The sequence below is a fragment of the Anser anser genome, assembly GCF_964211835.1.
Source record: "Anser anser genome assembly, chromosome: 5".
Lineage (NCBI taxonomy): Eukaryota > Metazoa > Chordata > Aves > Anseriformes > Anatidae > Anser > Anser anser.
Genome location: NC_139725.1, coordinates 9,987,728 through 9,999,768, shown reverse-complemented (window position 1 = coordinate 9,999,768; position 12,041 = coordinate 9,987,728). Strand labels below are relative to the sequence as shown.

Here is a 12,041-nt window from a genome sequence, read left to right as displayed (position 1 = left end):
TGATGAAAAAATGGCATTGGGAAGGATATTTTTGATGTTCAATATTGTTATTTCCCTATTTTCTGTTCATGACGGCACTGAATGAACTGAGACCCAGTGATGCACTTTGCCTGAAGGAACTGTGGAATGTGCTTGGTTAGACAAGTCCAACAAATATCCAGGGTATTTGGATATACATGTCAACCTCATGTGCGATGGAATCTCTCCCGATGATAGTATCAGGACACAAAAATTTGTCTTATGTGAATGAAGAGACAACAGTGCAAGCAGTCCTACTCTGGGGCAGGATTTTTGATATGTTGTTGCTTAAATGATAGTCTTTTTTTTTTTTACTGGTACAATTACTCAGGAGTGTTTTTACAAAGGAAGAATTGGCCCTGCTGCACAATTGCAGAGGTTTCTGCTGAAGCAGTAAGCAACTGCTATTTATTATCCTCACAAGAGATCAAAAACCTGCATAAAAAAAATAAATATCAGGATACTGCACGTTTTCTGACCTGGAAACCAGAGAGCTGTTTTTGTGGGAAACATGGTGAAAAACAGTAACAAAAAACACGTAAACAAATTAGTTGGAGTTTTTGAAAATGAGATTTCAAGGAAGAGCACGTCAATTCTAAAATAATTGACCTAGATATTCAAGAGATGTAATGCCTCCACTAAACACTCAGTGCTAGCACATTTGCCCTTGGAAGAGACATGGATTTTCTACACCTAACAAGACTCACGCTAGTTCTGTAAAATATTAACAGTTTGGTCAATATTAGCACATGCATTTTCTCTCTTTTTTTTTTTTTCCCTTCCCAAATCCAAGTGTTAAACCCACCAGCAGTAACAACTATCAGAAGGCAGGAGCCCATCCAGGTCCAAACCAGCAGCAGCTACGTTTTCAAAGCACAGCCCCATAGCATGTGAAGTTGTTCAGGATCTTATCCTTTTCTTCCGCACCACAACCTCCATGAAGACCACCGGGGACTCCAAGGAGATGCCCAGCGAGGCCACAGCTGGGTGCGCAGTCAGTGCTCCAGATGGGCAGCCACGTGAGCAAAACCGCAACCAGGAGAGATGAACAAGGAGTCTGTGGATCATCGCCGACTGCAGCTTTGTGAAGTTCTCTTAGAGCTGCAGGCACAACTCCTGGTCCAAAGGAGGTCTCCTCTGGTTCAAAACCAATACGTTCCTCTCGCCTTCAACCATGCCTCCTGAGAAAGAAGATGGCTCTCTCAAAGCTTGTGCACGCTGGAGCTGAGCCAAGCTGGATCCACCAGCCCTGCCAAGCCGAGAAGCACGGGCAGGTCTCTGTGCAGAGGGATCAGCTGCTCTTGAGACCTGGCCCCGCACACCCAGATCTCTGCTTTCAGAGACACGGTCACGTTACTGACGTTGGCTGCCGAGATGGTTTGTTGTCCACCTGGGATTCCCTCCCCTCAGCCACACGTGGCCACGCGAGGCACGACGGCCTTGGCAGGAGCGTTTCGCGAGCTCCCCGCAAAGCTCGCGGCCAGCTTACGAGGCCAAAGCCTCCAGGCCTGTGCCCTCACAGCCCCACGTGCTGCTTGCAAAGACGGGAATGAAACATCCCATATGTTTTCTTTGTCAGTAACACGCCTATTGAAAGCACAGCCACGCGGGTCTCCCCGCTGAGACGCCGGGTCAGGCTATTCATGTGCAGCTATGCGGATGTCAGAAGGTAATGGGAGAACTCCCAAACAACAACACATTTTCACAGGACAAGGTTATAAAATACACAACTGTGCTTGCAGCATCATTAAGCTAAATTAAACAGGTTTAGGCCTCCCCTGCATACCTCAGAAATTGCACATCCATTTATGATTCATTGCTAATTGTGCACCATTCGAAAGCCCCAACACACTTTCTCAAAGATTTCAGGGTGAAGAAAAGCCCTCGTGAGACCTAGCATTCCCCCAGCACTGGCTGGGGGAGAGGAAAGAAGGAAGTACAGCACTTAAATAATCATACTTAAATAATAAAGCGCTCAACTGAGAGCTGCAAAGACAGCTGTTTGCTCTCCGGAGGCCCGATTTCTCAGGGCACTCCTCACAACACTCTCAACAACTTAACCTCCCTTTGGGATTTCTCCTGATTTCTTCCTCAAGATTAAGAAATAGCACTTGCTGTCATGGCGAGTGTCTTTCTTCCTACCCCAATCACACCACCGCCTGTATCACTCCTGTTCCCTCCCTCCAGACCACAGAGGTGGTCTGAGGTTCCTCCTGCTCTGTTAATGTAAGACTCACAGGAATTGATTTCTGTATTTTAAAGAGTTCCTCCATTTTCATTACAGTTTTCTTACTCCTGAACACAATTATCTTCAATATTTCCTCAACTTCAGGTGATAAAAAAGTCAGACTGAAAAATTGCTTAATACTCATCTTCCCTGTATCAAAACCTTCAGGCGGAGTTGTCAAAAGTCACAGATCATTGTCTGAAGGACTTACAGGCAAAGTTATAGAGCAGAACTTTTAATTAAATGTGCAGTTATCGATAACAGAGTTGGCCAACAACAAAATCTACTGTCATACTGTGCATCACACTTCAGCAACAGACCTTCTAAGTTTCAGGAGTTACCCTGTGTTATAGCACCAAACATCTGGCTACACTTAAGAGTGGCATCACTTGAGAAACAAGAGAAACATTTTTCAACAGCGCGAAACGCACTGCCCTTATGTTCCACATGCTCATTGCTTTTCAGGTGTCCTTAGCCAATTGTACTCATTACATGGGAATGCAAAATACAAACAAGGAAAGCCTGTAAGGAAGTCAATTTATTTCTGCCATGCAGCGAAGATCATTTTTCATCTGACAAGATACCAAATGAAATCATCCAGACATGCTTTTTAACATGTTTACAAAAAAAATTACAGTTGAAATTCTCTTCCCTAAGAGAATTTTACTAATTTCTAGGCACACCGTATGAGTGAACGGCCCACCTAAGAAAAATATGACTCCCCTGTAATTCAGTGAGTATGCAGAGTAAATATAAAAAGCACCTGGAAAACGAGGCTGGCAACAGTTCATCAGGTGATGTCCTTCATTTCCAAAGCCAAACATCTTTCACAGCTGTCAGACCCCGCTCCACCAGGGCACACACACAGATATCACCTGCTCAAGAGTAGCTATCTGCTTTTTTTTCCCCAAACATGTTATCACATCGATTGACACTATGCATAAAGCCATCAGTTATCTGTTATGTATTCTAATTCTTTTTTTTTTTTTTTTTTTTTAAAGACACCCAAACTCAAGCGCTCATTTTGAGACCGATACAGTGCTCTGTTGTTCTCTCTGAGATGTATATCAGTAACAATGTCATTTTATTGACTACACAGAATGTGCTGTCAAATTCAGGATAAAGCTGAAACCCGGTTTGGTTCCCCCCCTCATCTCTCAGCCACTATAGTGCATTTCTGTGAGTTCTGGCCTTGCTACAGTCCTGGAACAGTTAAATTATTCAACAGTAAAACGAAACACAGACAACTATTTCAGTTATGTATTTTAAAATACATGACATAAGATTTGAAAATATTGGAAACTTCCTACTTCGGTGAAACTCGCTGACAGCTGCGGTAACTCAGCACTTTTAAAAATAAAGTCCACTCTGCTGCCAGGTAGATCACATGCCGTTTCTGCATCATTTAATTACACTTTCCAAGCACCAACACATAAAACACTAGATGCTCTCCATTGGGACTTCACAGCTTTATTTGGGTCCCAAACTCAAATGAATCTGGACCCGATTCTGACAGAAAGGCTTTCGCACAATTTCCTAGTGAGGACGGTGCTTACACAATGATGTCGAGGTCCTCCTCTCCTCTGCCTAAGCCACTGTCCCACACCCCCTGAGCTGTTTGCTTCTGTGTTAGCAGAGGAAGTGTTCACAGCTGCACCCACGTTCCCAGAAGGGCTCTGCAGGGCAACTGCGCACTGGGAAATAATTAAGAACCAATATCACATGTGCAGAAATCTCTTTTCTGACCACAGTTTGAGAATATCTTATCAGAAAACTGCAGCAGTACTTGAAAGGCGGGTATGAAAAACTACGGAAGAGAATTTCCCTGTAGCAAAACCCTGGGTCACCACTGCCGCAGTCTTCCAGGTAGGGAGGGTGGCCGGGGAGCTCTAACATTTGGAAATGCTCTCGAAACCTCTGCTAACACAGGCTTCCTAACATTTAACTCCTCAGCCTCTGTTTACAGGTTTCTTTTGATCATTTTGATCATGTCGGGATGGCTTCTTCTCCTGTCTTATCCTCTCGTGTGTCTTCTCCGACCTTTGTCTCCTGTTTCTAGGATCGTGCAGATTTCTCCCCCAGGCTGCGTTCGACTTTGGACTTCCTCCTTGAAGAGCCCCAAAGCCAGGCCCCGACAGCACAGAGCGCAGCCTGAACCCCACTGGGATCCCGGTGGGATAGCTGCCGGCCGTGAAGTCCCACACACAGCACCGAAGCTAAAGAGCCTCATCCATTTCACTCCCTTGCTTGTTTGGGAAACACTAAGCAGGCAAATCCCAGTTGTTTGCAAATTCCCCAGCACATAAACACAGCAGCTCGTATCCGTTCCCGACACAAGGGAGATCTTTAGGAACAAGCACAAGGGTGGCAGAGAAGAGGGAAGGGAAGAGCACGACTGACGCTCAGAGACCCTCCCCAAGCCCAGCAGCTCCCACCCTCTCTAAAACGAGATATGGGTGCTCAGCCCTTCCGAAATCTAGGCCAGTAATTTTCTCTGGGTAAATAAGAGCTTGTGTTTTGCAAAAATTGCTGGCTTAGATGTAGAATACAAAACAAATAAAGATCCTTGCGGAGGAGGTTTCTTTGGGTTTTGTTTTGTTTTTGAGTCCTTATATTACAGCTTCCATATTTTCCATCTCAAGCAGATAGTTACTAGTAAATTCCTCTCGAGAACTAGCTAATTATTTACTGGCATAAACCTGCTTACACTAAAGTCCAACCTTTTTTTTTTTCCTCCACACTGCAGACTTATCTTAGTATTTGCTCCCCCAAGTCACATTTATGAGCCTCTGCCAGTAAGCACCAAACAAGAAATGACATATTGCTGATATAAATGAGCTCAACATATCAAACACACGCCAAATACCTGACAAATTATGTGTTATGGTGGGGCATTGGGTTTTTTCAGGGAGGAAGAAAAGAGAAAGAGTGGTAGTGGCCAAACACAAAGTCTGCTGCCAACAGAGAACATAAAAAGGGCAAAAATATGCAACGGGCTTTGGAACAGCAACCTCACTTCTCTGTGCACCACTTCTCGTGCCCCGGAGCAGCCCAACGTCGCGCAGATAGAGCCGGTCCCCTCGTGCCAGCTGCATGTCACCACGCCACGGCGGCAGCACCGGGACCAGAGAGGTGCCATGGCTGAAAGGTGCACACAGCCACCTCCAGCATCTCCGAGATGAGGGACAGGTAAAGCCCCTGCCAGCTTTAGGGCCGGGTTCTGTCCGCTTGCACCAGCCAGAGAAGTGGGGCTGCACCAGCACCAGGGGTTAGTAAAGCAGGGTAACAACGTTTCTGCTGATTAACACAAATACGTGTATTAAAATGGCATGATTGTACCTTTCCTGAAGAATTATGGAAAGCATGTTTCTCAAAAGACAGAATGAGTGTTTTATTACTTGCCATCCTAGCACCAGTATACAGCGAATGCAAGCAAAGACCTAGACAGTGCAACTGTGAAACCTTCTAATTAGATAAGGCTTCTCTATCTCAGCAGGGCAGCAATTATGCTACGTTTTCCAGACTCAAGGCCGGGTCTGGACATCCTTACTTTTCACCATAACCACTCTGCGAGACACCATTCGCAGAACCTCAGCCAGGTCTTGACCATGCTTATCTGACAACAGCGGGATGCTCAATGTCCACGTGTTGGTGCCTGGTATATGAGGAGGCCACATCTCACATCCACCCACCGCGTTGCATCACCATTCTACAAAAAATATAAGTACCAGAAAGAAAGACACAAAAACACTCAAGCTTTGCTGATTCCAAACAGAACTATATAATTTTGCCATTTATACATAAACACAGCAGGAAATTAACTCAAACGTGAGACAGCGGGGTATTTCTACTTAATCTGTATACTGAAAAGGCAATCAGCTCTCTACGGTTGGTGAACCAGCCTGTGTTACAAAATGACTAAAACAGAATCCTTCTGAACTTGGACACCTTGATCGTACGGAGGTCTTGCGTAACACAGCACACAGAAAGGCTGCCAGAAGTAGGCTAGATGGGTTAGGAAAAACAAAAGCCAAGAGGACTGTTCCATCCTGCAGAGGACTACCCTTTGTGGGAGAAGTGGATAAAGGAGATTTGAGGTTTTTGAGAGGCAATGGATTTGGAAGGAGGGAACACTAGAACACGGCCAGCAAAACTGGAGTGCTTTTAAAACAAAAGCAAGCAGCGATTGTGGGCTTGCTTCACAAAGGGAGGGTAGCAGAGAGCATAAACAAGTGTGCTGTTTCTAGCATTTGTGCCCAGCGTTGTGTAGAAGCGTTAAGACTGCAGGGCCACCAGGGGCTTGAAAGCACTCCCTTCGCAACTCCAGGGAAGAAAAATTAAAGCCATGGACCCTGCCACTAGGAAAATATGAGAGTAGCGGTGGGGGGAGGGAAATCCTGGTCAAGTTCATCAGAGGCACTAGAAAGAAAGTTATCTGCAATGTTTTCATATTTAAAGTGCCCAAAATATAATTGCAGGCCCTGTGAAGGGACTGCATCACCGACGGCTGTCAGGCAAGCCCCTGAAACAGCCAGGCCCATTTAAGACATCCCTGAAGCCATTATCTAGGATTATCTGTTTTTTGTCTCCTGCAGACCACTAACGCAAGCATCAGCCTCCCAAACCAGGGATTTCATTTCCCAGACGGGCACCCACTGGAAGCAGAAGCACCATCAGCACGCCCTGCCGTAACTTCCTTCCATTAACGTGGAAGTTTTCTAGCACGCAGGACGTGAAATGTCACAGCAAAGATGGGGAACGTACGGCACTGATTAGCGAAGCCAAACAAACACTTGGACGTTACTGCATAGGCATATCAACTTGTCAGACGACAGTTATTTTGCAACAAAGTAAAAATCACAACCTTCACAAACAGCGAGCCAGGCAGCTGGTAATTAAGCGTTACATAAACACCCACCTAAATTACACGGAGCCAAGGGCCACCTCCAGCACAAGCACCAGGCAATTACCCCGGCGGTGTCCTCCCGGCTCCCTCCCCACTCCTCCCCTCCCACCACCACCACCAGCCCCCTGCCACCCCCCAGGGCTCTCCTACCTCCCAGCACCACCACCGAGACGAGACGAGACGCTGGCAGCTGGGGGCACGCTTTTGCCTTTCCTTTCCTCAGGCCCTGCCAGCGGGTCGGCCCGTCCCTCAGCGCCGCGGGGCCTGACATGGCTATCCCCATGGCCATCCCCACAGGCCTCCCTGCCCAGCACACATCCCCCCAGAGGTCTGCTGGACCTTCCACCAGCCACCGAAGGGCAGGAACATGCAATGCCGTGGTCAGCGGCTGAAGGAAATGCAGGGCGAGACCGGGAGTCCCGAGGGACACGCTGCCGAGGCCCCGAAGGAGTCGCCGCCTGGCCCTTCGCTGCGGCCCCAGGAACACGGCGCTGCCTTAACAACGCGGGTGGAGGTTACGTTAAGTTATTGAAATGAACGCAGGGAAATTAAAACACGAGTAGTAAAACAGAAATGCCAGCTCCCTTCCATGCTTCCCCGCTGCCTGTGAAGTCCTTGGCTGCCAGCTCGGGTTAATTGTCAGCAACAGCTCCCAGCCTCTCTCCCGGCCAAAGCCAAAAACGTAGGCATGACTTGGCCCTTGGTATCGCAGCCCATTCCCTGCAGCCCTCCTTCAGCCATCTCCACGCCATCTCTGCTGCCATGGCTATAATCAAAAAAAGCCCCATAGCAAGGCAAAGGGGATTTCCTGGCGTAGCTGTGCTGCCAGGCACGGGGAAGCTTTCTTCTCTTCGTGTCGCTAAGACGCTTGACCGTGACACCAACGTGTCAGCTAGGGGGTGCGATTTATTTATTACTTTTTTTTTTTTTTTTTTTTTGCTCCACACAAGCTAATTCAGCTTCTCTGGCAAAGCTGCACGCTGCACAGCCCGAGCAGGTTCAGAGGTGAGTTTTCTATGGCCTACAAAACTGCTTTGTGCATACCCTACACCTCCAGCAGCCGTGCTGCAACAGAGGCTTATTCAAGCGCAGAAGTGCCACGAAGGCACCCATTTTTTCATGTTGTAAATGAGGAAACAAGAGCCAAGACACAAGTGGGGATCCTCCACGGTCGCAGTACGAGATGGACACGAAGCTGCTGCTCGCTTTCAAACTGGGCCAGGCGAGGCAGACACAAACACCCCTCCCTCCATGTGTGTGTGTGTCCCCTCTCGCTTTGGCCATAAGCCGGAGCACAAGCCTTCTGGGAACCTACCTGCCCGGAAAGTAGGAGGCTACACCTGAAACTCTTCGGCAACCTTATCTGCAATGGGTGTTGGCTGTGACAACTCGCACCCATTAGCCGGCAAATGCCATGTTGCAGGCACGCAGGGATGTACCGATCCCATTTCACGAGGCAGCCAGACGGCGCAGGAGCCGTAAAACCCAGCGCTCAAACGTGGCTTCCGCCAAATACACTCCAAGTAGCTTCTGACATGGGGGCAGCAGCCCCGCTTCGCCTGGGGGGCCACAGAAGGCAGGTTACCAGCCAGCCTGAGGCCTCCCAGCCCCGGGCTCCCTCCGTCCCCCGGCCGGGCACCCCACGGCGGCGGCTCGCAGGCGGGCTCCCGGTGCCCGCGGGCAGGAGCAGGGCCTGGTGCTCGGCCAAGCAGGGCGGGGAAACCGGGACCCCGCTCAGCGGCCGGAGCCTCCGGTGACCCGCGGGCAGATTCAGGCGCTGCCGAACAAAGGGAGCGAGGCGCCGCGTCCGAGGGCAGAGGCGCTTCTCGCGCTGGCACGGCGCGGGGAGCGGGGCCGGACCCACGGCTCCTCGCGAGCAGCCCCGCGGGTCCGGGGGCCGCCGCCCGGCCCTGCCGCGAGGCCGTGCCGCGGGACCGGCAGGGAGCCCCCCGCCCTGCCCTGCCCTGCCCTGCCCTCCCGGGGCCGGCCCGCGGGGGAAGCCGCGGCCTCCGCCGGCCGGCCCGCAGCCCACCGCCGCCACCGGGGGTCCCCGGCCGCCTCCACCTGCCGCCGCCCCCTGCCCGGGGTTTAAAGGCGGAGGGGCCGCAGCCCCCCCCCCCCGCCCCAAGCCCCCCGCCCCCCGGCCCCACTCACAGGGCGTGCGTGAAGGCGCTGAGTCCCGGGGGCACGGCGGCCAGCCCCCTGCCGGAGCAGTCCACTCCTCGGTCCCCGTCGCAGCTGCAGGCGGCCGGGCAGGGCGGGGGGGAGGCCCCGCCGCCGGGCCCTCCGGCCGAGCTCCCCGGGCCCCATGCGACGAGGCCGAGCAGAGCGAGGAGGCACCGCATCGCCGCCCCCCCCCCCCCCGCCCGCCCGCCCGCCGGGGCACGGCACGGCACGGCTCGGCCCCCCGCAAAAACGCGAGAATAATGAAAACAATAGGTAAAAAAAAAAAAAAAATTAAAAGCACGGAAACGACCAGCGATAAATAATTTAAAAAAAGCCCTCTCCGGCCGCCAGCCCGGTGCTGGCCGGCGCGGCGCGGCCCTGGGGCTGTCTCAGCGGCGCGCCCGCCCCATGCAGCGCCGTGCCCTGCCCTGCCCGGCCCGGCCCGGCTCAGCCCCGCAGGTAGGGCGCGGGGGCGGCCATCGCCGGCTGCCGCGGGGCGGTCCCCAGGGAGCGCGGCCGCCGAGCGGCGCGGGGCTGCGGCGGGGCTGCGGGGCGCCGCCCGCCCCTCCCGGCCCTGGGTCGCTGCGAGCCGCGGCGGCGGCGGCTGCTGCTGCTGTGCGCCCTGCGCCGAGGTGCGTATGCTAATGAGGCGGCCGCCCCGGCGCCCCCATTGGCCCGCAGCTCGTGAATATGCAAAGCGCAGCCCCGGCGCGGCCAATGGGCGGCGGGGGGCGGGGCGCAGCGGGGGCGGGCGCTGGCTCCGCGCCGTTCCCCCGCGGCCTGGACGCGACCGCGCAGCGCCGCGGAGCGACCCCGGCCCGGCCCGGCCCGGCCCGGCCCCACGGCAGCGCCCTGGAGGTCCGGTGGGGAGGTGGTGCAGGGAAACCCCTACAGCTCGCCGCAATAACGCCTCAGGGCTGAGAGAGGCTAAACCGAGTTTACGGAGATAACGAGGGCGACGACCCAAGCCTTGGCACGGCTCAGAAACACAAGGACAATTTGAGACTTCAGAAGAACGGTTACACTGAAGAAATAAATAAATAAATAAGTAAATAAATAAATAAATAAATAAAAGAGATTTAATTTGGTAAGGCCAAAGGCTTGCCCAGAAAGCGACCGTAACGACACCTTCGTCTACCTCACGAGAGAAGCTGATGCAGACAAGCAAGGCCCCCGAGGTTCACAGTTTAAAAACAGCACGTGGAGAGCGAAGGAAAGAGATACACAGCTCATATACTGAATGAAAGGAGAGGAATTTTATTTAAAAAAAAAAAATGCTCATAATGAAATGTTACCTGTACGCGTAAATGGTATTCCAGCTTCCAAAGGCACGGGGCCTGCGGCACCCCCTGCAGCAAGGGCTGCCTGCAGGGAGTGCGAGCACTTGGCGGCCTGGCTCTGTGACCTGCCTCTTGCTGGGGTATCCCCAGAGCTACCCTCGGCCCCGTGAGCTGGGCTGTGCGTAGGAAGGGGATGGTGCACCGTAAATACAAGATCAGCAGGCAGCGGGCAGCTCTCCTGCCACCGCCCCCCCCCCCCCGCCCGATACCACGGTTTGGATCCGAGCGTCACCTGGCTTTTTATGTACTTGGCAGTAATTCAATAGGTTTCTGAGCTGCACCGGGTTAATTGGCCCTTACCCGGCCTTGTGATTCCCCACAAAAATACCCCGTGCATAAGGTTGGCGCTACCTGGGCCTTTTACAGCCAGAGCCCCCTCTACCAAAGCGGTCCATCGGTGAAAGACCACAGGTGGAAAACTTCTGCTCACCAAGCATACGCTTATGTTTTTTCACTGCTGATGGAGAAGTTCAGTCACCTCCCATCACCACTGGTTTGTTGGGTTTTTTTTGACTCATTTTATGCCTTCATCAGGTGTCCCACTGCTCAGACACACGCCAGAGACAGCGCCGTACCTGCTGGCAGCTGGTACCTGACCATCCTTCGCCTGGCCCTCCCCTGGCCCTCCGTCCCTTCAGCAGCAACTCCTCATTCGCCCTCCTCTGGGCACAGCTTTGAAGTCCTTAGGCCCTATGGGCTTTCCCAAGGGGCTGCAAAACAAGTACGTGTAGTACAAGTAATCCTTTTGATTAAGGTCTTTATTAAACAAACCTCCCTTGATAAATTTCCCATCATCATCACAGAATAACCCTAATGCTCTGGGAAGAAAAAAAAAAAAAAAGCACACATTGAATCTTGTAAGGGAGCAATTACATGCTCTGCTCTTTTCATTACCAAAACATTCGGCTGCACTAGCAAGGCAAATTATTTATTTTTAAGCCATAGGTAACAGAACATCCCCAGTGAAGTCGCAGGGGATATGCACCCCATAGATTTTTGGGTTGGATTTTCTATTAGTATAAATTAACCCAATAACATTCCCAGATGCCCTCTATTGATCCAAGTCAGGCTGTGTACATGCCAAATATCTTATTTTGGCGTGTTCTCAGAAATGACTAGGTAACTGCCATAACCCTGTACCTGGAGCCTTGAAAATCCACACAAGTGTTATTTTTGTTTTGTTACAGCGAGTAATTCCTCATCGTTATCTAACAGGGCAGGATCCCTGCTGCTCTTGACTCCCTCAAACGCTGCAGTGAAACAGCAGATCTGAGTTGATTCATATTTTGAAGCATTATAAAGAATTTATTCATCTGAAGGTGTTTTAGTTTCTCTAGGACTAACTTTAAGTTGGTACCCTGAAAAGCTCTTGAGAAGGTGCCCA

General features: G+C 51.5%; 1 protein-coding gene across 2 annotated transcripts in view; it reads right to left on the bottom strand.

Moving 5' to 3' along the window:
* LGR4 (leucine rich repeat containing G protein-coupled receptor 4) overlaps positions 1–9,705 on the bottom strand; it is a 75,378-nt gene extending 65,673 nt beyond the window's left edge. The window contains exon 1 of one of the 2 annotated variants that reach the window (XM_083838647.1): positions 9,306–9,705. In XM_083838647.1, the coding sequence (XP_083694773.1) occupies positions 9,306–9,496 (191 nt within the window). In that variant the 5' untranslated portion in view covers positions 9,497–9,705. The remainder of the gene's footprint in view (positions 1–9,305) is intronic. The other variant, XM_083838646.1, reaches the window with a different exon arrangement.
* Positions 9,706–12,041: the final 2,336 nt, after the last annotated feature.